General features: G+C 36.4%; 1 protein-coding gene across 3 annotated transcripts in view; it reads right to left on the bottom strand.

The window, feature by feature from the left end:
• AFG1L (AFG1 like ATPase) overlaps positions 1 to 27,120 on the bottom strand; it is a 193,585-nt gene that overhangs the window by 45,728 nt on the left and 120,737 nt on the right. For all 3 annotated transcript variants that reach the window (XR_016395162.1, XM_089921918.1, XM_022553925.2), the window contains one exon: positions 21,982 to 22,064. Coding sequence is in view for 2 of the 3 variants with exons in the window: in XM_089921918.1 (XP_089778044.1) it covers positions 21,982 to 22,064 (83 nt within the window). In the remaining variant the exon portion in view is untranslated. The remainder of the gene's footprint in view (positions 1 to 21,981; positions 22,065 to 27,120) is intronic.

Below are 27,120 nucleotides of genomic sequence, written 5' to 3'. Positions count from 1 at the left end.
TCAGTAATGAGACGATACAGGCAGAGTAAATCCATTAATACTATGTGTACACAATGAGAAGAAAGGCTTCTGGCTCTCTCTTGCATGCAAAACAAGAGCAAATAGACAAGGCAGTCAAGCATCCAGCAAAGTATCCTTTGAAATCTCTACTGCGAGGGTACATGTGAAATTAAATACTGAATCTGCCTTTTAAAAAAATCAAGCCAAGCCACTGACTGAGAGGATCAAACATGCAGAATTAAATTACCAGCTTCAAAATACCAACTTGATCTGCACATCAATAACTTTATCAGACTTTGAGTATAAGGACGATTATAGACCACACAGTTTCTCTCAAAAGTGTCCTTGTCGGAAACTCAAGAAAACTCTCTCCTTCTGTGATGCCCACCATTGCAGCTACTATGAAGTTAGTCTCGACAAAGAATCCTTTGTATTCTAATTAGAAATCACCATATGGTTTAGGGAACCCACATACACAAAATGTGATAATACTATGGCTTTTCTTCCTCTCACTTTTTTTTTTTTTTAAAAAAAAAGACTGATAAATTAACAGTCAATAAAATAAAAATAACTGACAGAAGAAATAAACGTTGTTAAAAAAAAACTTCAAGTTAAAATATAAGTTTACTTCAACTCTATATATAAACTTATACAGGATGACCTGCCAATATGCTTAATTTTGACACACAAATCACTCTTATCTAGGAGTGGAAGAAATTAACCTCCATTCTGGACATCCGTCTTAATAAAGTCTTACTGAAAACTAATATGATAAATTATTTTTTCTTTAGATTAAGCTTAAACTAAACCAAAATAATTTCTCCCTTGAGATAATTATCAGGTGGCAAGCATTTAACACATAAGCACCTAATTCTTCAAATGTTCTACAGTAAAAGCACACAGTCATTATGAAGGGTTTGGAACTGTCACATTTCAAGTAATAACCACTCCACCTCAAGGATCTTAAAAATATCATTTGCAATGGTTGGCTTTGCAGGGGAATGCTATTTGACTTATATAAAGGCTTGTATGATATTTGAATAGAGCTGTATTAAAGTAATAAAATTACACTACAGAAATAGTGATTATAGAGACTAAACAATTTTAAAGTACAAAGAAATCATACAAGCAAATGTCAATGCCCACACCAAGCACATGTATGTTTAGATGGCTTTGCCAACATCATTCATAGGAATTCATTTGGAATCATCTCCACCTTGCAATGGAGATGTACACACATACAACTGATGGAGAAGGGAGCTACTTTTTAAGGGATATATAAAGAAGAAAGCAATGTCAGCCACCCAGGACATCTGCTGCCTTTCAGAAAGTTAACCTGTCCTTAGGTTAGGCATGTTACCTAATAGAGGGGGAGAACTGAATTCTGAAAAATAACTAAAATAGAAGACAGTCATGTTTCTCAAAGCATATTTGGTTAACAAACAATTGCTTATAAACTTCCTCAGTGGTGATTTCTTTGTTACTCTGTGCTCAAATATACTATAATATTAAAATATGGCTCACTAGACTTTAGTTAGGCCACATCTATGAAATTGCTATATGTGATTTCATTTATAGTGAAATTATATGTGAAATGATAAAATTATTTTTATTATAATGGTACCTTATAAGAATTCTATTATATTATCATAAAAAGTTACTCAGGGACTTCCCTGATGGAGCAGTGGTTAAGAATCCGCCTTCCAATGCAGGGGACACAGGTTCGAGCCCTGGTCCGGGAAGATCCCACATGCCGCAGAGCAACTAACCCTGTGTGCCACAACTACTGAGCCTGCGAGCCACAACTACTGAGCCTGCACACCTAGAGCCTGTGCTCCGCAACAAGAGGAGCCACCGCAATGAGAAGTCCGCACACTGCAAAGAAGAGTAGCCCTGGCTCGCCACAACTAGGGAAAACCCGCAAGCAGCAACGAAGACCCAACAAGACCCAATGCAACCAAAAATAAATAAATAAATTAATTAATTAAAAAAAAAGTTACTCAGAAGTTACAACATGTAAAATAAAAAAAATTATTGGTGTAAAGTGGCCTAAAAATAAACATTCATAAAAGCATTTTATGTAGCTCGCAACTGAACAGACTGTTATCTATCTAAGCCAACTTGCACTTGACCTCAGGGAGTAAGAAGCTCTAGTGACCTGCTGGGGAACAGAAACCTTATTTGCATATTGTCTTAAAAGCAGGAGGGGCTAGTGTGTTATTTTGGTTTTATCAGATGTATCTATATTGATATAAAATAAATAATGATGCTATGAAAAAAATCATTACCAGAAATGAATATATTCATAATCCCTTAACAATAACTTAGAAGAAAACACTAGTCTTCTCACACTCCACTCAGACTTCAGATTTCCCTACTTAAGAGGATCCATCAATCAGAGCTCATTAATTTTTTTAAGAACAAAAATTAGACTAGTAAAAAAGAGAAATTAAAAGTTACCTGTCTATACTGGCCTAAAAGATACAGAGTTTCACTTAATATTCAGGTTCATATCTGGTTTAAATATCTTTGACTATGTTTTTTAATTCTAGTAAAAAATTTGGATGATTCTGAACTTTTTCAATGTGTCACACGGAATAAAAAAAGCTATCATTTCTTGAGCAACTATTATGTAGCAGTTAATTTACCTAAACCATATCCACCTTACCATGTAGTATGTATTATCATGTTTTTACTGAAGAGAAAACTGAAACTCAGAATTAAGTCATTTTATCTAAGATCTGAATACATAAAAATTTAAATTTTCTGTATAACAGAAAGTATTACAAATAAAATTACACATCAAATTGGGAAGCATAGTGGCAACATTTATGGCATACGACTAATATTTTCAATGTATTAAAAACGCCAACATATAAAAAATTGAATACCCCAATAGAAAAACTGTGAAAGGACCTGAACAGGCAAATTGCGTTAATAAAAAAAGCTCAGTAGGCAAAAAGCATGTGTAAAATGTTTCATTCTTACTAGTGATAAAAATGCAATGTAAAATCATGAGAGGCCATACTTTTATCTAAACTGGCAGAGATAAGGAAAAAGATAAAATAGCTGGAGCAAGCATAGGTAAGGGGAAAAAGAACCCTCTTATGTACCACGGGGAGGAATGTAAAACTGGTTACAAGAGTTCAAGGTAACCAGATAGTATGTAATAAAAGCATTAAAAACATGCATATCATATCACCCAGCTATTCCACCCACAGGAATCTCACTTATGGAAATAATAATGTTTAACGACTCCAAGGATGTTCACTGTGACACTGCTAACATCAAAAAAGTGAAAAAGAAACTAAATGTCCAATAATGGGGAATTTGAAGTACATTTGGATACACCCATACAATGGATCATTATGCACTTTTTGCATTGTGCAATGTTTCCCTCTTGTCCTGGAATTGTAATTAAGGCTCAAAGTTGATGGACAGAAGTGCTGAGTACACTCAGATTTCTAAAGAGAACCACCAATAAGCCACCAATAACTGGATCCAGACTCCTGCCCCTGTGGTTAAATAATGAGAGGAACCAGCCCTATTCCAAATGCCACCCTCCTCCACAATCCCCCCTATTCCCCACACCACAGTGTTTTTCTAAGGAGGGGAAGGAGGATCAGGAATCACTGGCTTTCGTGTCTAGTATTTGTGATAAGAACCTTTTCCCTCCCTTCCCCTTAGGAAAGAAGAGGGTGATTTACCCTCCCCAAAAAACAAGTGATGAGGGAAAGTGATTCTTAGAGAAGCACTTGGAAAGATTAGGGAAGTCTGGAAGAAGAAAAGACTGGCATTGCTTTCCTTAGTTGGATGAGCAGGACCTTAGTAGATTGAGAAATCAGAAGGTGGGAGGTGGGGTACTGGGCCAAGATGAAGCAATCCAGTCCTCACCACAAACTCCCCAAAGGTTTGGCACTACTAGATATACTCAAAAATGCAGGTGAGGGGTCAGGCTGGAAACACAGGCATTGTTTGAAAATAAGACAAAGGCAGTTCCTTAGATTCTCTCCTTTCACCTGGACAGCCAGACTCCTATAATTCCTCCACTCCAGCTGAAACTGGTAAGTTTACTGTCTGGGACACTTTTAACATTGAGAAAGGGTGAGAGACACTGTACTACAATTCTGCAAAGTAAACAGTGAAACCAACAGTCCTTACCTCTTCAGCATCCAGAACCCTACCAGTCCAGGAAGCTTCCATCCCAAGAAGTAGACAGAAAAATTGGAGGAAACTCAATAGCAAAAAAAAAAAAAAAAAAAAAAAAAGACCTGCAGATACTGACATTTGGGGGTTCTTCATTGGAAAACCTGACCCGCCACCTTATCTAGTGAAGCCCACCAATCAATAAAACCCTATCTATGCACACAGAACTTCTAATCAGCTTTTCAGTGCTTCGTTCTTGTGAATGGACAACAAATATTTCTAGGCATTTAAGGAAATCCTCTAGGATAAAAGATAAAAATCACAATAAAGAAATAGAGAAAAGGATCTTGGAGGAAGGAAAGAAAAAAATACAGAGACCAAAAGGGGAAAAATACACTCTAATATGCCTATTATTATATAGGCATATTGCACTGCATAAATGCTATAAACAAAAAGGACAATTTGGGCATAAGAAAGAACTCTGAATATGACTGCTAAATAAAAAATTTAGGGAAAAAGGTTGAAGTAATCTTTCAGAAAATAGAGCAGAAAGACAAAAAGATGGAAAATAAAAGAGAAAATAAAAGAATTAGAAGATAAATCCAGAAGGTTCAATATCTAACCAGGAGGTGTTCTAAAGACTATTGGCGGGGGGGAGGAATTATCAAAGAAAGAAAGAAAATTAAATTTCTTAGAACTGAAGGACATGATTTTCTAAATTGAAAGAGTCCCAGCACAAAGAATGGGGGAAAAGCTCCATTCTAAGGCACATTATTATGAAGTTTCAGGAAACTAGAAATAAAGAAAGAATATCCTAACAACTTCAGAAGGGAAAAACAGGTCAAATACAAAAGATCAAGAAACTTTCACATCGAACTTTGCAACAGCAATAATGGAAACGTGAAGATAGTGGCATAGTGCCTAAAAGTTTTGAAGGGAACATTACTGTCAAACTATCCATGCCCAAACTATTAATCAAGTAAAATAAGGACATTTTTGGACAGATGAGCCCTCAAAAAATATATTTCCCATGCAGTCTTCTCAAGAAGATAGTAGAAATTGTGCTCTATCAGAACAGGGAGAAGAGTTATGCTTCTAGTAGGGCAAACTAAGCTCTGCCCTAGCTGACTCTCCTGCTGATGGCAGCTGTAAACTCTGCACAAAGTACAGAAACAGGTAACCTGAAGGCACTGGAAAGTGAACAGAAGCAGGCAGATTCTAGAAGAAGCTGACACTTGGGAGAAGTGTTACTCATTTTCACAGCTTTTTCAGACTAAAGACAATAAAATCAGTACTGCTCAGGGCAACTAAAATTCCAACAGAAAACCTACAGTCCTTATGGCATGAAGAACCAGAGGAGAGTTGCAGGTAATCACACAGCTGGAAAATCGGGGAATTCCAGAAAAAGTGTTTCCAAATTCCCAAAAGTTATTAATCTGGAAAATTCCTGAAATCCTAAGTAGTTCTGTATTTATCACAATACTTTATGTGTTCTCAAATAATGTGCCCATAATAATAATAAACAGTGAACCATTTTTCTATTATAGGATTATACTAAAAGTTTCAGCAGTTTTCTGTCCAAAAAACTCCATAATAATAATAAATTCATGGCTTATCACTAGTATAAGTCAATATACTATGACAAGATTATGTATTTCAGTAACATGTTAGAATGCTCTCTACCTGATAAAGACTTATGATAGTAGAAAACATTAGAAGGAAACATTAACACAAAATAAATGCTAAATAAAATTATTTTAAAATTTAAATACATCAGAAGTTTAATATGTAAAAGTCACCATTTTTAAGGTTTTTATTTTTATTATTTCTTAAAGGTTTTTAAAACGAGAAGTATTAATTACCGAATCTGATAGTCCTGAACTTTGCTGGTTAACAAATATTCCAGACATAGGAAAGTGTCTTTCATTTTGCACTGACATTGATCAAATCAATGACAGTGTGTCCTAAATCATTTTCAAATTGGATATTAGGGTACATATTGCTTCATATAAACTCATTTCCTTTATTAGCAAGTGTCTGGCTTTGTTTACTCAATATTATGTGAGATTCATCCATGTATGTAGAAGTAGTTTGTTTATTTTTGTTTCTGTTCAGTAATATCCTATTGCATGAAAATACCACAGTTTATTATCATTCTACTGTTGATGAGTGTATTAGTCTGCTAGGGCTGCCACAAATGAATATCACAAACTGGTAGCTTAAACAACAAAAATTTATTTTATCACAGTTCTGGAGGCTGGAAGTCTTAAGATCAAGGAGTCGGCAGGTTTGATTTCTTTTGAGATTTATCTCCTTGGCTTGCAGGTAGCCATCTTATTGCTGTGTCCTCACGTGGTCTTTCCCCTGGTGTCTCTTCCTCTTCTTATAAGGACACGAGTCCTATGAGATTAGGGTTCCACCCATATGACCCCATTTAATTAATTGCCTCCTTTAAGGCCCTATCCCCAAATACAGTCCCACTGGGGGTTGGGGCTTCACCTATGAATTTTGGGGGAACACAATTCAGTCCCTAACAATGAACATTTGTGTAGTTTATAGTTTGGGACCACTGTGAATAGTTCTACTGTGAACATTCTAGTACATGCCTTTTGGTAAACTCATGTATATATGTTTGCTGGGTATATAACTAGGAGTAGAATTGCTATTCATAGGGTATATCTACATTCAGCTTAGTAGATACTGCCAAGCAGTTTTCCAAAGGAGTTGTAGCAATTTACCCTCTCACTTGCAGTGTACAAGAAATTCTACTTGTTCCACATCCTTGCCAATACTTTGTATTTTCCATCTCTTCCATTTTAGTGATTATGGTGAAGGTATGATAAATAATTTTAATCTAAGTTGCTGCAAATCATTTTTGGAAATGGAATAAAAATACAATCAATGCAAGTTAATCCAGAAGCATTTTCTTGGTAAAATGTCACTATGATATACATGAAAATTTGTAAATCTATTCTTAAAAACACCTAAGATCTCTGGACTTCTTTAAGTAGGAAATTTCAAGAATGCAACTTTATTGTAAAAATTTCAGCCAGAGAAAATGCCTTTAACTTCTAAATGGGGCTGGTGGTGGTGGTGGCGATTCACTTATAATGGAGAAAAACTAGAGTGACAGCAGTGAGTCTGCAACTCCAGGGCTCTCTTGTCAGTTTTCCAGTGAAACTATTTAAAAAGACAGCAGCATTACCTTACACTAAAAATCTATACCCAGAAATACAACCATGTCTGTGAAACTCTAAAAAGGGATGAAGGTCAGCTAGTTTCAAAAAAAAAAAATCAAGTTTGGAACATACAACCCAAGGTTGGCAACAGGTATATTCAGAAAATGAATGTACAAAAACCACACAAGGATATAGATTATACAAAAATACAGTGATTAAAATGATCACATTATAATTATAAACATAATTGAGAATTATAAACATACTTGAAAAATATTTCAGCCTAACCAATAAAACTGAGGGGGGATAAAGCCTGGTAGTCAAAGGCAGTTGCGTGGAAAAGCTACAGCCTAAAGAGGGCACTAAATTAAACATGATTTTTTAATGTAAAAGGGGAGATAAATTCAGAGTTTTCTTCTGGGGCTACAAGAATATCATGTCACATGGATGGAAGAACATGTTCTGCTCAGCTTTGTGTAGTTCAATTTTAACCACAGAGGCATATCTTAAGGAAGAGTGCCTTGAGTAGCATCAAAATGATCAGGAGAAAATACAGAAATTAAGCTTAGATGCTTTGAATTGTATCCCCTTTTCTCTCATGAGGGGAGACAGAAACATAAGCTCCTACAAGTGAGTAGGGATAAAGAATTTAAGGGACTTTAATTCTGGGTAACTGCCCCATCAGTTGGATGCTATGTAGAGCAGATAAGATGCAAAATAAAAAACAAATATCATATATTAACACATATATGTGGAATCTGAAAAAACTGGTATAGACGATCTTATTTACAAAGCAGAAAAAGAGACAGAGACGTAGAGAACAAACGTATGGATACCAAGGGGACCGGTATCCATGAATACCGGATGATGAATTGGGAGACTGGGATTGACATATAAACACTATTGATACTATGTATAAAATAGATAACTAAAGAGAACATACTGCATAGCACAGGGAACTCTACTCAATGCTCTGTGGTGACCTAAGTGAGAAGGAAATCCAAAAAAGAGGGGATATATGTATACGTATAGCTGATTCACCTTGCGGTACAGAAGAAACTAACACAACATTGTAAAGCAACTATATTCCAATAAAAATTAAAAAAAAAAAAAAGAAAAAAATCTGCTCACAGATAATCAAAAGGTGACCATGGTAAGAGAATTAAAAGTCATTCTGAAGAAGAAGCAGAATCACTCTTTTCAAATGCTTTTTGTTGGGGGGCAGAGTGTGAGGGGCCCAAGCAGAGCACAGACTCTTTTTCCTTTGTTCTAAATGCTCTGGGTAAAATCCACCCATTTCATTGCTCCTGTCACCTTTTGTTAAGCTCAGAAGCTGCACTGGAGGGGCAAGTTTCCATTTTCTGTTGAGTAGAACTACTCTGTCTTTAAGTCAGAAAAGCCCTGGAATCGACCACTGTTTCGTTGCCAGGAAATTTGGCATAGGAATCCTGGAGTACAGTACCCTGGATTAAAAGCCTGACTGCTTCGGAAGTATAAGAATCATGATTTATTATTCCATAATAAATTAGTAAACGGAGAGGAAAGTAATCAGTCATTTCAATTTTGAGAAAATTTCTATAGCTGAAATAAGGCATTCAACATAAGACATACACTCAAGAAATAGAATATGTCAAAAAAGACCTTATTGTTGCTGAATCATTTGAAATTCTCTACAAAAATTCCAAAACAAGTGGAGGTTTCTAGAAGAGGGTCACACATGAATTTAAATGGAAATTAATTTCTTCAAGAACCTCCTACTTCATTAGGATTGACTCAGAGGAACAGAATGCTACCCACACTTTACCCCTTTATCCCCTTTTATAAATCAACAGCTTGTTAAGGTATCAACAAGTAGAATAGGGTTGGCTTTCCTTGGTCCCTCTCTCTCCATGTTCTCTATTCCAGAGAGCCAAAGTTGATTCAACGAGGGAGAAATTTCCCCTTCCTCTTAGAGTTCTTGTGCCAAACTTCCCTGGCAGTGAGCCTTCTCACTCTACTGATTCCTTGTGCATTCATGCTGTACAGCTCTTTGTGCTCATACCAAACATAATCTGGGGCTGGAGGCAGGTCTAAGATTAAGTTGGTTTATACTCGCCTTAATATAAAACGGACTTGGTTGCATTTCAAATACTGTAGGTTTGTTTTACATAACAGAACCAGTTGTTAGGATGGATTTTGTCCTAGTATTTATCTTCTTCTCAATCACTCAAAGGCTTAATTGACTGTTCAGAGATCCATTTCAGTCTCTAAATTTCCCACCCTTCTCAATCACCTGGAGAGTAACTTAACTGGTTCCATTAATCTTGACCTATGCATAATGCAGCAAGCGGGATCTAGCACCTTTAGCTCTCAAATTCCAGACCTTAATCACCTCCCCCTTTCTCAGCCCCAAACTCTACATAAAATTTCTACTAAATCTATATATTGCATTCCCCCCAAATAACTCAGTGGTGTAACATGTAAAATTGCAGCTTGGTAGATCTAAAAATAATTATTTTTCATAAAATTTCAGAAAGGCTACAATGATTAAATATTTTAAACAACAACAATAAAAATGAAGAAGAAGCTGGAGAGTAAGAATCTCTAACTCCTCTTTAGGTGAAGAAGATAGTCACATCCACCTCAGAAAGAGAGGCCAGGGAGTTTTTATAGGTATAAAAAAGGTACACAGCAAAACTAACTAAAGATATAGGACTTCTGCCAGATCAGCTTTACTTATGTTGAAGATTTTTAGTGATAAATGTGATATATTTGAAGATGAAATAACAAGACAAGAATTCTAAGGAAATTTAGCAACTTTCTATGTATAAGTATATATATTATCTACTCATGTACATGTTGTATATATAGCTTATTTATACTTTACTAGATGAGTACAGTCATATAATTGAATACTTTGTCAATGTGTTTAGCTGGAAATGGTGAGCCAGCTCTATTCTGGTTCTGTCTGGCCTGCTGGAAAACAAACACTGTAACATGCTATTGTCAAATTACAGTTCAATAAAGGAATAGAAGATAAAAGGTGTGCTGAGCTGACTGATGGAAACTGATACCAAAATATATACAAGATGGATTTCTTTCGCTGCTTTCCCACTTTTTAGGTGGTGTTTCAAATAGTTTCAAATCCTTGAAATTAATTTTTAATTCAGCAGTCCTTGTGTTAATATAAGATTAATTAATATTTAAATGTACATCTAAATTATGTCAAATAGGACAATTTTGTGATTTTTAAGAGACATAATAAATGGCCTACTTGACTATGCCCTATAGTACATAAAGAAGAAAACTCTTACTGTTGTATTTTACTAATATACAGTTGTAAGACTGCAATGTCACAGAGCCTTACTCATTGATAAAACATCAACAGGAGTTCTTATGACAAAGATACTACTGTGTATCTACTTTTGAGAATCAACTATATTTTCCCACCATAGAGACCTTTTCCCTACTGGTGGTCTTAGGGTAAAGTTTCATTACCATTACTGATATTTTAATTATCAAAACATATAGCAACATGCATTGCTTCATTTTGAATTTGAGACAACATTTCAGTTTGAATGAAACTTAATACTTCTCATAGAGATAAAAGTTCTTCACTAAAAAATGACAAAAAATATAAGGGAAAACAATCATTAAAAGGATGAAAATATTACACTAAAAATATTCACTTAATGTAAAAGAAATCAGTAAAGGAAGAACAGAGAAACAAGAAAGTCATGAAACATAAAGAAAATGAAAAATAAAAGAGCAGATGTAAATCCAATTATATCAATAATAACATAATTTGTGAATGAATTAAACAATTTAATCAAAAGGCAGAGATTGGTAGACTGGATAAAAAAGCTAGTTCCAACTATATGCTATCTACAGGAGATAGCTTTAGGTTCAAAGATACAAATAGGTTGAAAGTAAAAGGATGAAAAAAAGATACATCATGAGAAAAGCAACTACTACTAATATCAGACAAAACAACAACAAAAATGTGATTAGAGACTAAAAGGAATATTTTATAATGATAAAAGTATCAATCCATCAGGATGATATAACAATTACAAACATATATGTGCCTAGAAACAGAGCCCTTAAAATTCATGAAGCAAAAACTGACATAACTTAAGGGAGAAACAGACAATGCAACAGTAATAGTTGGAGACTCCAATATCCAACTTTCAATAATGGATAGAACAACTAGGGAGAAGATCAACAGGAAATAATAAGACTTGAACTACACTATACACAAATTAGACTAACAGACATCTATATAAACACTCCACTCAATAACCACAGAATATACATTTTCTCAAATGCACATGGAACATTCTCAAAGAAAGATCATATCCTAGGCCATAAAACAGGCCTAAATAAATTAAAAAGAATTGAAATTATACAAAGAATGTTCTCTAATCACAGTAGAGTGAAATTAGAAATTGGTGACAGACAGTTATTTGGGAAATTCACAAATATGTGGAAATTAAACAGCACACTCCTAAATAACCAACGGGTCAAAAAAAGAAATCTAAAGGAAAATTAGAAAATACTTTGAGACAATGAAAATGAAGACATAACATACCAAAACTCATGAGATGCAGCAAAAGTAGTGCTTATAGGGAAATTTATAGTTATAAATGCCTACATTAAAAGAGAAGAAAAATCTCAAACCAACAACCTAACTTCTATCATAAGACCATGGACAAAGATAAAATTAACCTAAAACAAGCGGAAGGAAGGAAATAATAAGGATTAGATGGAAATTCATGAAATAAAGAATAGAAAAATAATACAACAAATCAATAAAACCAAAAGTTAGTTCTTTGAAAAACTGAATAAAATGGACAAATATTTAGCTAAATGGACTAAGAAAAAGAGAGAAAACTAAAATTACTAAAATCAGGGATGAAAGAGAGGACATTACTACCAACCTTATAGAAATAAAAAGAATTATAAGGGAATACTATTAACAACTGTGTACCAACAAATTAGATAACTTGGATAAAATGGGCAAATTCCTAGAAGGATGCAAACCACTGAAGCCAACTCAAGAAAAAAGATAAAATCTGAACAGAAGAGGAGGGATCTCTTCAAAACTCATTCTATGAGGCCAGTATTACCTTGATAGCAAAATCAGACAAAGACACCACCAAAAAGAAAACTACTGACCAATGTAGTTTTTATGTTTATGAGTATAAACATAAAAATCCTCAACAAAATGCTAGCAAACTGAGTCCAGCAATGTATAAAAAATATTATACACCACAACCAAGAGAGATTTATCCCAGAAATGCAAGATTGATTTAAAATCCAATAATCAATAAATAAAATACACCATATCAATCAATAGGATAATGGACAAAAACCACATGATCATCTCAATAGAAACAGAAAATGCATTTGACAAAATCCAACACCCTTTCATGATAAAAACACTCAAAAACTAGGAATAGAAGGGAATGTCCTTAATCTAATAAAGGGCATCTAAGAAAAACCCAGAGCTAACATCATAATTAATGGTGAATGATTGAAGTCTTTCCCCCAAGCTCAGGAATAAGTCAAGGATGTCCACTCTCTATGATAGAATATACCACTTCTATTCAACATTTCACTGAAGGTTCTAGACAGGAAATTTAGGCAAGAAAAATAAATAAAAGGCTTTCAGATTTAAAAGGGAGAAGTAAACTATCTCTATTTCCAGATGATATGATCTTATATTTAGAAAATCCTAAGAAATCTACTAGAAACTATTAGAACTAATAAACAAGTTTAGCAAGGTTTCAGGTTACGAGATCAATACGCAAAAATCAATTACAATCACCATTGTAAAGCAATTATACTCCAATAAAGATGTTTAAAAAAAAATCAATTACATTGCTATACAGTAGCAATGAACAAACCAAAAAGGAAATTAGGAAAACAATTCAATTTACACTAGTTTAAAACATAATAAAATGTTTATGAATAAATTTAACAAAAGAATTACAAATTTTATACACTGAAAACTATAAAACATTGTTGAAAGGAATTAAAGAAGACCAAAATAAATGGAAAGACAGCTGTTATGAGTTGAATTGTGTCCTCCAAAAAGATGTTAAAGTACTAGCTCCCAATACCTGTGAATGTGACCTTATTTTGAAATAGGGTCTTTGCAAATGTAATTAAGCTTAGATGAGGTCATACTGGATTAGAGTTGTCCCTAACATGATAACTGGTGTCCTTATATGAAGAGGAAATTTGGAAACACACACACACGCACACATACACACACACACACACACACACACACACACACACACAAGGAAAATAGCATATGAAGCTAAAGGCAGAGACTAGAGCAATGCACCTACAAGCCAAAGAACTCCACCAGAAGCATGGAGCAGATTGTCCATACTGCCCAGAAAGAACCAAATTGCCAACACTTTGATTTCAGACTTCTAGCCTCCAGAATGAGAGAATAAATTTCTGCTTTCTAAGATATCAGTTAGCAGTACTTTGTATGGCAGCCCTAGAAAACGAATAAAACATTACATGTTCATGGATCTGAAGACTTCATATTGTAGTCCCCAATGTGATTTACAAATTCAACACAATCCCCATCAAAACTCCAGATGGCTTCTTTGTAGAACTTGACAAGCTGATCCTAAAATTCATACGGAAATTCAAAGGACCCAGAATAGCCAAAACAATCTTGAACACACAACAAAACAAAACAAAGTTGGAGGACTCACACTTCCTAATTTCAAAACTTAGAACAAAGTTATGGCAATCAAGACAGTGTGGTATTGACATAAAGTCAGACAAATAGATCAATGGAATATAATAATTGAGAGACCAGAAATAACCCTTTACATTTACAGTCAGTTGATTTTCAAAAAGGGGGTCAATACAATTCAGTAAGGCAAGAATAGTCTTTTCAAGAAATAGTGCTGAGGCAGCTAGATATCCACATGCAAAAGAAAGAAGATAGACCACTACCTCATACCACATATACAAATAACTTGAAATTAACCAAATACCTAAATATAAGAGCTAAAACTATAAAACTCTTAGAAGAAAACATAGGCATAAATCATTGTGACCTTGGATTAGGCAATAGTTTCTCAAATGTGACACCAAAAGCATAAGCAACAAAAGAAAAAATAAATTGGACCTCATTAAAATTTAAAAGTTTTGTACTTCAAAGGACACCATCAACAAAATAAAAAAAAAAAGAATGTGAGAATATTTTTGCAAATCATGTATCTGACATGGAACTTGTATCTAGAATACATAAAGAACACTTAAAATTCAACAATAAAAAGACAAATGACCCAATTTAAAAATAGGCAAAGTATGTAAAAGAATGAAATTAGAACATTTTCTTATGTCATACATAAAAATAATTCAAAATGGATTAAAGACCAGAAACCATAAAACTCCTAGAAGAAAACTAGGCCAAACACACTTTGACATAAATCTTGTCAATATTTTTTTGGATCTGTCCTCTAAAGCAAAGGAAATAAAAGTAAACAAATGGGATCTATTTAGATTTAAAAGCTTTTCCACAGCAAAGGAAACTATGACAAAATGAAAAGAAATCAATAAAATATAAAACATAAAGCAACAGAGAGAATAAAACAAAGCTGTTTCTTTGAGAAGATGAATAGAACTAATAAAACTCTCGCTAGCATAATCCGGAAAAAAAATAGAGAAGATCTGTACCTTTTTAAAAAAAAACTTTTTATTGTGGAAAATTTCACACATATATACATGTAAAGACAATAGTATAATAAACCTGATGTAACAATCACCCACTCAATACATGACCAATCTTGCTTCAACTATACCTCCCCTTAATTCTCCCACCCTGGATTATTTTAAAGCACATCCCATACACTGTATTATTTTATCTGTAAATATTTTAGACTATGCTTATGACTAAGTAGATAAACCTATATGTTCCATGTCATGATGCTAAGAATAAAATTTAATCTGTAAATGTCAAAAATGTCCCCAACAGTCTTCTTCCCTTCCCCAGACTTAAGAATTAACCAGATCAACAGTCTGAACCTCACGAAACTAGATAGTTTCTCTAATTACCAGAGGCAGAAATCCTGTTCCCCGCCCTCTGAGGAACAGACTTCGGGAAGGCCTAGTCTGGTCTTGTTGAAGAATGGGAAACTGACCTTTCATTCACACTGATTGACAGTGAACATTCAGGCATGTCCTGGGGTTTGTACCTGGTAATTGTACCCGGTAAGCAGCCAGGCACATAGCCAGAGTCTCTCTAAACCACTCACCCAAGAATGATAAACATGACCTCTTGGGATCCTCGTCCTGATCAGGTGCTATATGTCAGCTTCACAGGCCAGCAAAACTTAAACTTCCAATGAGAATATGCTATGCTGTCTTCTGTTTTACTCAACTGTCTCCATATGGATACGTTTCTGTGTCTTTTGCTGCCAAATAAATTTCACATTGTTTACCTGTATGGTATCTTCTCTTCAATACCATCATGGCTCCACTGTGACACCATGCACTAGTGTCAGAAGTAGGACTGATATGAATGGAGAAGACTCTAAAAGACACATGAGAGAATTCAGGGAACTGAAGGGAAAGTATAGCAGGCCCACGTTTGGCATCAGTCCATAAAAACTTTGGTGTAGGTGACCAGAGAGCGACTGTTTCAATGGGGTTATGCACACAGCCTAACCTATGCAGGGACCCTGGGCAGCCTAGTCCATGGAACTGAAACAAATCACAGTCTAAAAGGAAGGGGGGACTTCCTTGGTGGCAGAGTGGTTAAGAATCCGCCTGCCTATGCAGGGAACATGGGTTTGAGCCCTGGTCCAGGAAGATCCCACATGCCGTGGAGTAACTAAGCCCGTGTGCCACAACTACTGAAGCCTGCGCGCCTAGAGCCCGTGCTCCACAACGAGAGAAGCCACCGCAATGAGAAGCCCACACACCGCAACAAAGAGTAGCCCCCGCTCGCCACAACTACAGAAAGCCCATGGGCAGCAACGAAGACCCAGCACAGCCATACATACACACACACATACATACATAAATAAAAATTTAAAAAATAAAAGGAAGGGAGCCAGACTTAACAATTTTCAAGTTGCTTCTATTGACAGGTGTTTCAGAAGTTCTTCAGTGGGAACTGAAACAGGAAATGACTGGGCTGGTACTCTGGTGAGAAAAACTAAGACTGAAACTGCAGATTCCAATGTCTGGGGCAGAAACACCTGGAATGGTAATGATGGGGGATGAGGAGAAGGTCCCAAGATGCCCTAGAGACTCTGCTGAACCAGAAGGTGGCAACGTTCCAGGGAGAAGACAGATCTCTGTCAAAGTTTTAGGGATGAGAAGATATGACAAACAAGCTAAGAAATGTTTTAAATTTTCATCAATGGTTGTTCCAGTTGGGGGCAGGGTAGTATGTGTAGGGAATATCACAGGCAAAAAACAAGAAATTTTTAATTGTGGGGAAGTAAGTTGTAACATGCATGAGTTCCAGTCTTTGTTTTCACAGACCTTTCTTCTAAAACAGAGCTGTACCTTGAAGCTGTGTGTTTTTAGCCAGCAAACTTTTTTTTTTAAATGGTGTTCAAAGATACATTCTTAGAAGTAATTTCCTATTTGGAATAGATGTTTCCCAAGTGGAAAATTAAGAGTACTTGAGACATGAAGTTTCCATTAGTAAAAGAAATTCCTTAAAACTGTTCAAAACATGGATGAAGGGCTTCCCTGGTGGCGCAGTGGTTGAGAGTCCGCCTGCCGATGCAGGGGACACGGGTTCGTGCCCCGGTCCGGGAAGATCCCACATGCCGCGGAGCGGCTAGGCCCGTGAGCCGTGGCTGCTGAGCCTGCGCGTCCGGAGCCTGTGCTCCGCAACGGGAGAGGCCACAACAGTGAGAGGCCCGCGTACCGCAAAAAAAAAAAAAAAAAAAAAAAAAGATGGATGAATACATGTACTATGTTAGCCAGGTAAGAAAATGTGACTATTTGGTCTCTGTCTGAAAAGTTGTAACATATATTTTTCGTCATTTCAGTATGATCCATAGTCCCCATATACATGGAATTGAAATGATCTTGAGACAATTTAATTGAGGGATTAAATAACTGAATAACCCATTCAGATATAATTTTGTTGAAGTGGTGGATGACTTTGGTGGATAGGAGCCAAATGAAATAAAGGGAGAAAGTCTGGCTTCTTTAAGGTTAAAAGTCTGATAAATGTCCCCTGTGAGGAGAGACAGTTATCCCTGGGTCTCTCACTCACCCACATTCTTGCCAAGTATGCCAAGAATGCAAGGCCCTAACCATTTCTTAAAGTGTATTTGCAGCGAGAAACCTTGAGGGATGAGGCAACGTCTCCCTTGGGAAAAAAGCAGTCTTGCTTACTTCTGACTATAAATTGGTACAATCCCCAAACTCAGAGTTCCTCTCCTGTAACACAACCCACTGCCTATGCAGGCATCCATCTGCGCCCTCAGCAAAACTCCTCTTCCCTTCCCTAATGGGACTCTGGAGCAAGGAGGGAACTGACTCAACATGCTATCTGTGCCTAGAGTAATAAAATCCTTTGTCTCTGACCCAGGTTTCTTGTGTCTTCTGCCAGCATTCATGAAATAATACAGGCAAAGCTATTACTTCATAAGTAGGGTAAAATCAAATCCAAGGCCCAACACCTCCCTGTACCCCTTTTGGTTCAGTTTAAAATATTCCACTGAGGCCATGGCTTCTATGTTGGGGGTAGGGTGTTTGTATGTGAGTATGGTGGAGATATGGTGCTTGAATAGGAAACCTCTCCTCAACTTCCTTCCTTCCTTCTTTTTAGTAGAAAAAAGGAACCTGCACTACTCAGCTCCTGAATGAAAAAGTAAAAGAGACAGAGAGTGAGGGTGAGTCCAAGGTGACCTGACTTCCTCTTTCCAGGAAAACATAACCCTTCACAGAATTTACAGCAAAATGGTCTGGGGCAGCATCCTATGGACCCCTCAGCAGTGGTGTTTCCTGTCAGAAAAGAGATGCTCATTGTTGCATATATAAAATGATAACCTCTAGCGTCACCAGCCCCATAGTAGAGAGCTAATTTGAAGCAGTTAAATTCTCTGGAAGGCACGGGATGGGGCCTCCTTTGGCAAACACCAGGTAATTCAAAATAAATTACTGGTCCAAGTCTCTGCCCAAGTGCAAACAAGAAGCCCAGTGTTTGGTTGACCTGTATGGATTTTGGCAAACCATAGTCCACTCATGGGGAATCTTACTGAGCCCAATCCACCAAGAAACCAGTAAGAAAATGACTTTGTGCTCACCTCTGGGGAGATCAGTTACCACAGAATGAAAAACTGGAGAACCATGGGATGTTTTAATCTATGCAAAAGTTTGGATTTTTGCACTCAAGCTCTGTGGCTTACAACATGCTAAATTTAAATTCTCTTTTGAGTTAGTTTTATGTGAGATTAAAAACTTCTTGGGATGAGCCAAAAGCAACTGGAACTTATTTATAAAGGTACTCTAGGATTTCTAAATTTAATGTGATATAAAACTACAACTGAAATAGATTACATACAAACATACAATGGCTTGTATGAATTAGTTTTTGTGTAACTCAGACAATATTATGAACTATAGAAATTGTTCCATGTCAAATTTTGGAGCAGTTTTTTAAATCTCTGGTAATTCTTGATATTATATGAATTATGTTTTGGGACATTTTAGATTGGCTTTTAGAAAGTTAGACTAATAAAATACTGAATTAATGACTATTTCTACTTAATTAAAGATCATATATGGGATTCTGCATATATGAAATTCTGAGATAATGCGTGATGTTCCCCTAGAGGGAAGCTAGAATTTTGCTTTTCTTTTTTTTTAGTTGGGGTGCCAGTGAGATTGACAAAGGGAGTAGTCAAGACTTGTATATTCAGGAACCAATTCCAGATGTTTAGGCAGAGGGTAATAAAGAGAAATACATGCTTTAATTGGGCAATATATAGCATGGCACATTAAAATCTGTTACAAAGGGGAAAGTAATGTTTTCCTATAGGAACAAGATAAAACGAAACCTAATTAAATCAGAAATGTTAACATGACCCAAGAAACTTTTCTTTTACTCTTTCATGAAAGAAGTTCTACCCAAGGGCTCATGTGAAACAATACAAATGACATCCCTAGCATCCCATCTGGGTATCTAATACTATTTTCCCACTTCTGAGATGACTTTAATTCCTAATTCTCCTCAGGCACACGTATCTGCCTTCCCTCTGAGGTGTGCCCCCAGGCTCTATATTCTTGATAATCAGACTATGATAAAGCTCTTTTGATGTTAAATTCATAAATAAATCTACTTTCCTAGGACTTCCCTGGTGGCAAAGTGGTTAAGAATCCGCTTGCAATGCAGGGGACACGGGTTTCAGCCCTGGTCCAGGAAGATCCCACATGCCGCGGAGCAACTAAGCCTGTGCACCACAACTACTGAGCCTGAGCTCTAGAACCTGCGAGCCACAACTACTGAAGCCCGCATGCCGCAACAATTGAAGCCCACGCTCCTAGAGCCCATGCTCCGCAACAAGAGAAGCCACCGCGAGAAGCCCGTGCACCGCAACGAAGAGTAGCCCCTGCTCGCCGCAACTAGAGAAAGCCTGCGCGCAGCAACAAAGACCCAACACAGCCAAAAATAAATAAATAAATAAAATAAAAATTAAAAATAAAAAAAATAAATCTACTTTCCTTGAAGGTTAAAGAATTTACATATTTTTAAGAAAGCCATTCTAGAGTTTCACAGTAGCCTTTGTAGATTCTAGTTTTCTGGACTCTGGGACGTTGTTAGATTCTGATTTCCTCCAGTACTTGTTTAAAGTACAAACCTGAATTTCGATGTGTTAGAACTGTATTACATTTTTCAGGAAGAGGAAGAGGCAACACAGAGTAGGTCAGAGAGAAAGTGGCTCTGCTGAAGCAAAAGCAGCCTTTCCAACTCCTGTAAATTCCACCGAGACCTCTCTAGCACCCGGAAACAAATTTCATGACTTAGAGTCAGGCAACCATCTTTATTGAAAGAACTTCCCTTTAGGAAAATGTTTTAATTCTTCCACATAAGGATATACTTTGTGGGAAAACAAGGATTTGTTGAAAAAGAATAAAAGGAATAACAATAAATTAATTTCTAAGTACCATACATCTGGCACATCAAGAAATAGGTAACAAAGCTTCAGGGAAATCTTGTGAATATCAGAAAAATAAAAAGACCAGAAAGCACAAACATAAAAGAAATGGAGAGGAAAAATTCCAAGTTAAAGCAGAAAAAAAAGCGTTCTAAGAATTTTTCAAAATTATAAAGTATTTAAAGACAAAGTACTTAAGGGCAGATGAAGAGCCTCCTATAATAATCATCAGAATCTGAATAATAAACTGAAACAGTCCCCCTGGTACACGGTAAAGTATGCAATTTTAATTATGTGATTTTTCTAGCTAATTTCTGCTTCAAAAACAGTAAAGTACTTCTGCTTACAAGGTGGCAGAGACAAGAACTTTTCTGAACCTCTCATATGCACGTTGTCATCAAAATTGAAATTAGCAGAAACATGCCTTTGAGTTAAATCACAATTAGCCCTTAGACAGACCTATTTACTGAGAACCCACTAGGCGCCCAACACTAGCAGCATACACTAAACAACACTTTGCATTTGTAAGGCACTTTTTCCTTTTCAGGTTCTCACAAATGACATTTTTAAAACAAACTATATTTGTTTTTCAGCATTAACTACACATGCTGAACACATCTATTATTATAAATTGCTCCTACTCAGGAGTGTCTGAGGTTTTTTTAAATTAATTAATTAATTAATTAATTTTTTGTTTGGCTGCATTGGGTCTTCATTGCCATGCGTGGGCTTTCACTAGCTGTGGTGAGCGGGGTCTACTCTTCATTGCGGTGCGCAGGCTTCTCATTGCGGTGGCTTCTCTTGTTGCAGAGCACGGGCTCTACGCACACGGGATTCAATAGTTGTAGCACGTGGGCTCAGTAGTTGTGGCTCACGGGCTCTAGAGCACAGGCTCAGTAGTTGTGGTGCACGGGCTTACTTGCTCTGTAGCATGGGGGATCTTCCTGAGCCAGGGATCAAACCCACGTACCCTGCATTGGCAGGAGGATTCTTAATCCCTGTGCCACCAGGGGAGCCCAAGTCTGAGCTTTTAAAAGACAAAATATATCCAGTTGTACTTGTGTATATATATTTTACATAGTTATGTATGGAAGTCAATCAACAATGATAAATACAAACAGATTGACAAAATAAAACACAATTTTCAGAGAACAGAAATGACACATTTGTCAGAAGATGTCCACAAATAATTAATTACTTGAGCACAATAAAGATATTCTCTAATACTAGAGTTTCTTAAAAAGGATACTCATTATTTTCTAACCATCTGTCATCACTCCTCCCCAAAAAACTAATTAGGGTTTCCACCAATCACACATTATAAATCATGCAAATGTGGATGGCAGAAAACACAGTTTAAAGAAGTTAACATTATAACATTTTGTATTTTAAAAATCACAGGCTTTAGAACTAGGCTTTCATTTTCTAATAATTACCCTGCTTATTTTTCTCATCTTTTCCTGATTAATTATTAGATATTAAACTTAGAAAATGAAAATTAAAAAACAACTTACAGGTAGTAGAGTTCTCCTGCAGCAGGAAGTTCCCTTTTCCGATAATCTATCCCAGAATCTAGCTGGACAGTATTACAGTATTCCTACAATCCAAACACATAAAATATCTTTTTAAACAAATGGTAGCTTAGAATTATAATCTTTCTGCTATCCTATTTTTTTTTTTAATTTTTCAAATTTTCCTTAATAAAATAATGAGTTTAGGACAAAACAATAGAACTCATGTAAGAATCATAAATGTTGCAATATTAAACATTTATTAAGCCAAAAAATATCAGTTTAATAAAATTAAGATTTGTAGCATGCCTTCCTCAAACTTTGTTAAAACTGTGCTGTCAGCAAATTCCCCAAATAACCGCATTAGATTTTTTAAAATTCCAATTTCCATTACTCTGAAGTGAGAAGCTGGAGGCTATCAGAAAAAATAACTCATGGGTCTTAAGCATCACAATGGGAGACAGTCTAAGAAAGCTGCATCAGAACATTAGCATCCACATTTTAAACTGAATGATCGTTCTAAAGTGATGCTATAGGTATACCTGCCCTTCACTTCTAAATGATAGCCACTGCCCTCGTTCCTTAGCTCCCTCTCCAGCCATCAATGTCTTCAGAGTTCTTTCCTGCTATGAATGCTTCCGTTCAACCCGAATGGTCCTGTGCCACTGCTGTCCTTGTCTCCTCCCAGTTACTCTTTCCTTTCCATCCTCTGGGGTGCATGTATGCATAGAAACTCCCATACACACACACACACACACACACACACACACACACACACACCTTAAAATTCTTACTATGGAAGCAAATGAACTTTTACTACACCTATGTTGGTCAGTTGGCTTTTTGGGAAGATACACACACACACACACACACACACACACACACACATACACACTTTCATTCCAGTAGAACAGTGGTAAGCAAGAGTTCTCAGAACGATTCAAGTAACATTTACAGGCTGATCTTTTTGTTTTCATTCGAAATAAAAATTGCATTAAGAAAATTCATGAGGAAACACCATATTTTAACAACTTTACTACTTTTATTAATGAAAAACTGCATTTGGAAGCTAAGGTAATTGTGGTGGATTATATTTTCCAAAGATGGCTGCAATGTCTCCATCTCAACAGGCTGTGACGTTGACCTTCTAACCATCATGAAGTAGGGTCTAGGGACTTCCGTAGTGGTCCAGTGGCTAAGACTCAGCACTTCCAATGCAGGGGGCCCAGGTTCGATCCCTGGTCAGGGAACTAGATGCCACATGCTGCAACTAAGAGTTCGCATGCCATGACTAAAGATCCCGCGTGCTGCAACTAAGACCTGGCGCAGACAAATAGATAAATATTAAAAAAAAAAAAGAAGTGGGGTCTATGCTCCCCACTTGAATCCTGTGGCTCTGGTGAAAATGATGCTATACAATAATATCTGATGTGACATTTGAGGCAGCTTCTTTCTTGTTGGCTAGAATACTTGCTCCAGGACCCTAAACTGCCAGGTAAGCATCACCTGTCTGAAAGCAACCAGGAGAGCTTAAAGTAGCCCATAGAGAGGCCTTGAGATGACATGAAGACAGAGGTGTTGGACTGGTCTCCAGCTGTTCCAGTTGTAGCCACTGTCATAATGAGGGAGCCAGAACTGTCAGCTGAGATTTTCTCAAATCCCAGAACCACAGAAACCAGAAGGGATAGTAATGTTATTTTAAGCCTCTAAATTTTGTAGTCATTTGTTATGCAGCAATAGATAATCACAAGAGCACTATCTGGGCACACTTGGGATGTAGCAACATTCTTCCTCCCTGAAATTACATCCTGGGTTGTACTGCTATGTAAGAGCTCTTCATCATCTGTACTACAGGGAAGAGATTGCACACAGTGGCAGCGAGAATGCATTTCCCCTCCTCCTATGCTACAGCTGCTAAGGGCTCAGGGAAGTAAAATAGGGTGATCAACCATCCCTCTGAGACTGAGAGGTTTCCCCAAGACTGAGGATTTTTTTCCTGAAAGCAGCACTTTCAGTGCTAATACCACGAGAGTCCTGGGCACACTGGGATAGTTGGTCACCCTCGGAGTGAAGACCAACTGGCCTGGAAGGCTGGAAAAGCTACAGCATTTTGATTTATATATTAGCAATTGTGAATTAGGTTAGAATAAAATAATCCCCAAGAAGAGGCTGCTCCCCTGGGGAGCCTACAAAGCTAAGCTTTTTTTTTTTTTTTGCAGTATACGCGGGCCTCTCACTGATGTGGCCTATCCCATTGCGGAGCACAGGCTCCGGACGCGCAGGCCTAGTGGCCATGGCTCACGGGTCTATCCACTCCGCGGCAGGTGGGATCCTCCCGGACTGGGGCACGAACCCATGTCCCCTGCATCGGCAGGCGGACTGTCAACCACTGCGCCACCAGGGAAGCCCAAAGCTAAGCTTTTTGACTACACATTTGAAGAACCACACCTGAAGCTAACAGAGTCACGCCACTGTGCAATGCTTGGCCTAAGCAGCCACCCACACCTCCCTAGCTCATCATCCCAAGTGGCTCAAACCTACCCTCAGGGCTCAGGCCCTTAACTCATCTCACCAGAAAGAAATACAGCATTGCCCAAATACATGCATTCCACTCTCCCATTGCCTTAGAGACCTGTAAAAAAAAAAAAGGTATAGCTATACATCTCTCTTCTTCTCAAATTTAAGTTAATGTAGGAAACCTGGGAAAGGAGGCATTTCCTCCCCTGACCCCTGCTATAACTGTGGGGCTCAGCCACCCAGTGCAAAGAAAGAATGAGATGCACTTGTTCAGCTAGCACTTCTTTCTCTCTCTCTCTGAGGGAAATCTGTCCTGGTTTGGTAAGGGCCAACTATTCATAAGCTACCTATAATACAGACAATATACTACATGGTGGAAAAGTATATTCATGTAAGTGTATTTCCCCAGGTTCCCTATTTCTTTTAAACAACAATTTATCTTATATTAGTCAATATTCCTAATTTAGTCAAAAATTATTCTTCTTTATTTTTTTGCTATTAAAAAAATAAGGCTAATGAAAGTTATACAAGCTTCAATTTCTCCTTCTGGGTAACGAACTTCTCTCTCATATAAGTGATTAAACCCTACCGAATGATTGCATTTGTACATTCACTAATCACCAGCAAGGAATACCTAATCAGCAGCATAAGAACTATAACCAAAGCCTTTAGATGTTAGCCCTTAATTGTCTGAAAAATACTAATACTCAGTTTATATTTTTAAAGAAAAATAAACCTCAAAATTTCTGATCTTATTCACTTAAGCTAGAGTCTTCAAACCACTGTGCAGAAGGGTGGAGGAAAGTGAAAACTAACTTTATTTCCAAGTTGAGGATGAATCTAGTCAAACGGGCCTGGTCTCTAAGCAATTTCCTAATTTCCAGGGATATTTACAAGACCTGTGACCTCTTACCACCATCCAATTCAAATGTATAAAACTAATCAGCCAGCAAACTGAATTTATTTTAAAATGGTTTGTATATTTATGTATACAAAGGACAAATACAATTACACAAGCTAAAAATGCAATTAGGAAACTTGAGGAGGAAAAGGAGGGAGGTTAATTCACCCTTGGGAGCATATTCATGAGTCAAAGGCTTTTGACTTTGGAAAGAAAAGTATGCCACTAAAAGAACTGTATTCCAACAGTTTGCATTTTCCTCAAGATCTATTGTGTGTATTTTTAGCAATTCTTAATAATACCATTAGAAAAACAGCATCTCACAAAATAACTTTTTATAGCTTCCAGTCTGGCTTTTCCCTTCCCAGTTGGAACAAAAGAACAATAAATATTAGTGGAGAAAAATCCTTTAAAAGTACAACATATTAACCTCATCAGCAAAGACTGAAATACTAAAGATTTGCCTCCCTTAAATACTTCTATTACAAAAGTAATATTGCTTACTCTAGAAAATTTGGAAAAACAGAAAAAACAAAAAACCAACCATATAAATCAAAGTTTTATGTTTTATCTAAGTGATGACATTAAATAGGAATTTAAAGATCTAAATTATTGGTGTTTTTCTTGACAGTATTCAACTGTTAGGTTTTATACATTTTTAATAAGTAAGCATAAAAGGAAAAAAGGTTGAGAGTTTTTCTAGTTCTAGGATATAAAATATTTTAATAGCTAAGATCTATCTTTTTGCTTAATTTTTAAAAATTGTACCTTTTTAAACTAAAAAAAGAGACACATGCTTATTGTAAAAAATTCAAATATCAAACATATAAAAATAGGAAGTTTACCCCCTTCTCATAAAAAAGTTTGCTTATCGCTTATATCCTTCCAAGTTTTTCCTTTACACCTAGAAATGATGACAGACAGAAAGAAAAATTGGGATCATATTACACACAGTTCTAAGCTTAATCCTTTTTGATACCTTAAAATTTCTGAGAGAAATAACTATTTAAATACTGAAAAGCTATACTGCATACTATACTATTTTGTTTGTTAAAAATACAATTCCATAAGTAAACAACAAGTAAGAGTACAAAAAGAAATACTGAACCAAAAAAGGGTGGGAGACTGGGTGGGGATGTCTTTTTAAATTCTATTTATTTTTTGAGGCAGCTATACATTCAAATATACATACTGAAGCAGCTATACATTCTGACAGCTGCTTCAGTCTCATTTAAAATAATCATGTGATACTACTTCTAGGATATCAATGATATATAAAAATTCAATACATACTTTTAAGCCTTTTATAATTTAAGTATAAAAAATACAGAGAAGTATACAAATACGTGTCCAGTTCAATCAAGAAATGGAACATTACTAGCACCTCTGAAGCCCCCTTAGTATCCTCTTTTACCTTTCCAAAGGTAACCAGTATCCTGATTCTAGCATCATAGAATTTTGCCTGTTTCTGGAGCTTTATATAAGTAGAATTATATAGTGTGTATTCTTTTGTGAATGGGCTCCTTTATGGTTTACAAGATTCATCCATCCACATGTTTTGTGTAGTTGTAGCTTATTGATTGTTGTACCATACCCACAAGGTGAATATGCCACAATTTATTGATTCATTCTACTGTTGATGGACATTTGGGTTGCTTCTAGTTATTAGCTCTTTCAAATAATGCAGGCACAAACATTCTTGCACATGATTTTTGGTACATATG

Source organism: Delphinapterus leucas, chromosome 12 (assembly GCF_059928025.1).
Source record: "Delphinapterus leucas isolate spDelLeu-1000000601 "Yukka" chromosome 12, BTC_Dleu_Yukka2, whole genome shotgun sequence".
In the NCBI taxonomy this organism is placed as follows: Eukaryota; Metazoa; Chordata; class Mammalia; order Artiodactyla; family Monodontidae; genus Delphinapterus; species Delphinapterus leucas.
This window is presented reverse-complemented; position numbering and strand designations above follow the sequence as displayed.